Source organism: Mandrillus leucophaeus, unplaced genomic scaffold (assembly GCF_000951045.1).
Source record: "Mandrillus leucophaeus isolate KB7577 unplaced genomic scaffold, Mleu.le_1.0 Scaffold411, whole genome shotgun sequence".
Lineage (NCBI taxonomy): Eukaryota > Metazoa > Chordata > Mammalia > Primates > Cercopithecidae > Mandrillus > Mandrillus leucophaeus.
In genome coordinates, this window is record NW_012104377.1 from 2953075 (window position 1) to 2957976 (window position 4902).

Below are 4902 nucleotides of genomic sequence, written 5' to 3' on the forward strand. Positions count from 1 at the left end.
CAGTGAGCCCAGATTGCGCCACTGCACTCCAGCCTGGGAGACAGAGTGAGACTCCATATCAAAAAATAAATAAATAAATAAAATTTAAAAAAATAATAATGGAAGAAACCACAAGTGATTATTTTGGTAATCTTACAATGAGGATGTCACAAAATCTAGAAACCATAAAGGAATAACAGACTTAACTATATGAAAATTTAAAATCTACATCCAGTTAAAAAACAATAAAAAAAGAATGTAAGCAACAGTAAGTTATTTGCTATATAACTGACAGTTTGTATAGTATACAAAAATATATATAAGCTCACTAGAAAAATCAATGAAAGTTATAAAGACCAGAATTCACAAAAGAAAAATACAAACTGTTAATATATGTATGAAAATTTGTTCGATTTCTCCAATGATCAGAGAAAAGCAAGATTCATAAAATATACATAAGACTCAAATTCAGAGGTGGTGAGGATTTGGAAAGAAAAAACATTCTCATACATTGTTGCTAAAAGTATAAAATGGCTTTCAGAGAACATTTTAAAATTAACATACACATGGCCCAGTGTAGCGGCTAATGCCTATAATCTCACCACTTTGGGAGGCTGAGGCAGGAGGATCACTTGAGCCTAGGAGTTCGATATCAGCCTGGGCAACATAGTGAGACTCCGTCTTTATAAAAAACAAAAAAAATTTAGTCCAGCTACTTGGGAAGCTGAGGTGGGAGGATCACTTAAGCCTCGAAGGTCAAGGCTGCACTAGCACCACTGTACTCCAGCCTAGGTAAAAGAGCAAGACCCTGTCTAAAAATAATAATAACTGAACATACACATGGACTTTCACACAAAAACTCCAGGTCTAAGACTACTCAACACCTGTACCAGTATATAATAAAAAAAAATGTCAATCATAATTTCCATTAGCGGGGGCTGCTTAAAAAAATCATGCTGGACGTGCATGGTGGCTCATGCCTGTTATCCCAGCACGTTGAGAGGTGGAGGCAGGTGGATCACTTGAGGCCAGGAGTTTCAGACCAGCCTGGCCAACATGGTGAAACCTCATCTCTACTAAAAATACAAAAATTAGCCAGGCCTTGTAGTGCAAGCCTGTAATCCCAGCTACGCAGGAGGCTGAGGCAGGAGAATCACTTGAACTCGGGAGGCGGAGGTTGCAGTGAGCCAAGATTGCACCACTGCACTCCAGGCTGGGTGACACAGTGATATTCTGTCTCAAAAAATCAAATTAAAACATAAATTATGGTACAGTCACACTATGGAATATTATGCAGCCATTAATAATGAGTCGAATCTGTATCAAGTGCTAGGTGTACTAATAGCCATAATACACTCAATTAAGAAGAAAATTAAAGAACATTATAGGAAGAGTAACTTTTCACATATAAATTCTGTTTAATACATATGTATATGTGTGGTTTCTATAAACATATACACAGAAATAGGTCTATAGAAATACATACTAAACTGCTAACAGTAGTACCTTTTGGGAAGAAAGACTTTTATGTTGTTTGAACTTTAAAACAAGCACATATTATTTTGTAACTAAAATAATTGTGTCTTTTATTTAATAACGGGTAGCATTTATTTGCCACTTTAAACAAATTTAAAATACACACCAGGCGGGGTGCAGTGGCTCATGCATATAATCCCAGCACTGTGGGAGGCCAAGGTTGGCAGATCACCTGAGGTCAGGAGTTCAAGACCAGCTTGGCCAACATGCCAAACCCCATCTCTACTAAAAATACAAAAATTAGCTGGGCATGGTGAGGGCGCCTGTAATCCCCACTACTAGGGAGGCTGAGACAGGAGAATCCCTTGAACCTGGGAGGTGGAGGTTGCAGTGAGCCAAGGTTGCACCATTGCACTCCAGCCTGGGTGACAAGAGCGAAACTCCATCTAAAATATATATATATACACACACACACCAAAAGAGTTGAGAATAGTTGAATGAATTAAACATATTAAATATTTTCTACCTCTCTAGGAATAATAAATTGGTCAATTTTTCCTTCAATATCTTGAAGCTGGGCAGAAACTGGAGTCAGTTTGGCAGTTCGAACAGTTTCACAAAGCACATGCTGACAATATCTGTTTTAAAAAAATTTTTTTGAAGATGTTTATTTTAGGAGGCAGTTAGAAATGTACATACATTTAAAAAACGTTCTTCAACAACTGCTCAAACATTCCTAACCTGAAATAGTCCCATCATAATTCTTATCTGCTTAAAGATATGTTATATATTAGAAGTATATAAAAACTTATTAAAAATTTTATAAATTTTAAAATAAATACATTTTTATAAGATTTGTTATTAATCTGCATATAACTCTAGGTAGATAAAGATTTAAACAAATAAAAACACTTTTAAAAGTACCAGAAGAAAACTCAAAATGTTTCTATAATTTTTTTAAAGTTTATTTTTAGCATGAAGCTGACAGAAAATTATAAAGAATAATACAAATAACCTAACTAGAGAAACATTTTGTTTCCATATTTCTAAAGATAACTAGGAAAAATATTTTCAGTAAAGATATCCTTAATGTATAAAACCTCTTTAAAAGTAATTAAAAAATCCAACAACCCCATAGAAACAGGGACAGAGAATACAAAAAGCAATTCACAAAAACATACAAATGGCCTGAAGACATGAAATGATACTCAACTTAATTAACAACTTAAAGACTGCCAATCATAGCGTTTTGTTTTTTTTTTTTACTTGCCAGATTGACAAAGATGAAAAAGAATGACAGCAGATATTACTAGAAAAAGATGGAGAAAAAGACATTCTCATATCCAATTGGTGGAAGTATAAAATGGTACACCTCAAGTGTACATCACAATGAGAAGAATAAAAACTAAAATGTATTCCAATTTTGCTATGAGTTAGTTCACTTAAATACTTTATATACAGGATCTTATCGAATCCTTACAAGAAACCCATGGGTGCTATTATTATTCTAATTTTACAGATTAAAATCAGAGGCAGTTATTTAAGATCACATAGCAGGTAAGCTGTGTTGACAGGATTCAAATCTTAACCACTGACCTACTGCATACATCCTTCAACTAGAAGCTCACTTCTAGGACCTTATTATACAGAAATATTTGAAAATATTAGCAAAGATGTAAGCACAGAAGTGTTAATTGTTTGTAACATCAAAAACAACAAAATCAAAACGGGAAACATTCTTCCTTCCTCTCCTCTGTACAAATATTTATTGCATACCTGCTACATGTGAAGCACTGTGCTAGATACTGAGCTACAACAATAAACAAGAGATACACCATCAAAGGGGTTCAGATTCTAGTTGGCAGTGGGGAGGCAGAGTGGATAGGACATAAAGGATGAACAATTAAACAAGCATAGCGCATGTTATGACAAAGGAAGTTCAGGGTATTACTGGAATATAAGGCAGGAACAGCTACTCTAGGTAAAGGGTTTTGTAGAGAAATAAACACAGGCCAGGCCGGGAGCAGTGGCTCACATCTGTAATCCCAGCATTTTAGGAGCCAGAGGCGGGTGGATCACTTGAGGCCAGGAGTTCGAGACTAGCCTGGCCAACATGGTAAAACCCCGTGTCTACTAAAAATACAAAAATTAGCTAGGTGTGGTAGTGCACGCCTGTAATTCCAACTACTTGGAAGGCTGCGGCATGAGAATCGTTTCAACCCAGGAGGTGGAGGGTGCAGTGAGCTAAAATTGCGCCACTGCAAACCTGCCTGGGTGACAGAGAGACACTGCATCTCAAAAAAAAAAAAAAAAAAGAGAGAGAGAGAGAGAGAAACAAACACAGGCTGAAATCTGCAAAACAGCAACATAAAAAAGAAAAAAAAACACTCAAACCACCCACAATAAAAAAAAACCCCACCCCAAAACCAAAACCCAACACCTGGACTTAACTAAAGGAGAGACAAAAAGAGAATCTATACAGAGGAACAGTTTGTGCAAAAGCCAGGACAGGAGGTAAGAAACAAAAGACTTTGAGTAGAGCTAAACTGAAAGCTATGAAGAGGCACAAGTGAGGATAAGGTGAGTACACAAGGCCCAGCTTTTGAAATGCTTCGTGAGCTATATTAGAGAGTTTAAACTTTAAAAAATTATTTATTTCCTTATTTATTTTTAAGAGACAGGTTCTTGCTCTGTTTCCCAGACTGGAGTGCAGTGACACTCTATCATGCTGCAGCCTCAAGCTCCGAAGTTCAAGCGATCCTCTCACCTCAGCCTCCCTAGTAGTTGTAACCACAGGTACACACCTTTATGTCTGTCTAATTTTTAAATATTTTGTAGAGACAGGCTCCCTCTATGTTGCCCTGAATGATCTCAAACTCCTGGGCTCAAGCAATCCTCCAGCCTCAGCCTCCCAAATTGCTGGGATTATAGGCATGAGTCACTGCACCCAGCCCAATTGTTACCGGCTTACGGGCACACATTTACAAAGGAACTTCACCTTCGACTTCATACACTTCTATATGATAAAAACTTCAAAAGGCAACTAGTATTACTTTTAAAAAAGTAGTTACATTCAATGTAATAAATAAAACTTCCAACATTTAAAAGCCTCCCAGTTCTTTCCAGTGGTTATCTTGTTTTCTTTTTTTTCTTTTTTTGAGAGAGGGTCTCACTGTTACCAGGATGGAGTGTAGTGGTGTGATCATGGCTCACTGCAGCCTGGACTTCCTGGGCTCAGGTGATTCTCCTATATCAGCCTCCTGAGTAGCTGGGACTATAGGCATGCACCACCATCCCTAGCTAATTTTTTGTATCTTTTTTTTTAGAGATGAGGTTTTTGCCAGGTTGCTCTGGCTAGTCTTGCACTCTCGGGCTCTGGTGAGCCTCTCACCTTTGCCTCCCAAATTGGTGGGATTACAGGTGTGGGCCACTGTGCCCAGCCACTCT

The 4902-nt window shown here is 37.4% G+C and overlaps 1 protein-coding gene across 2 annotated transcripts in view; it reads right to left on the reverse strand.

Annotated features, from left to right (window-relative positions):
* LOC105548463 (cytochrome P450 20A1) overlaps nucleotides 1-4902 on the reverse strand; it is a 74403-nt gene that overhangs the window by 7978 nt on the left and 61523 nt on the right. For both annotated transcript variants that reach the window (XM_011992489.1, XM_011992488.1), the window contains exon 10: nucleotides 1982-2093. In XM_011992489.1, coding sequence (XP_011847879.1) covers nucleotides 1982-2093 — 112 coding nt within the window. The remainder of the gene's footprint in view (nucleotides 1-1981; nucleotides 2094-4902) is intronic.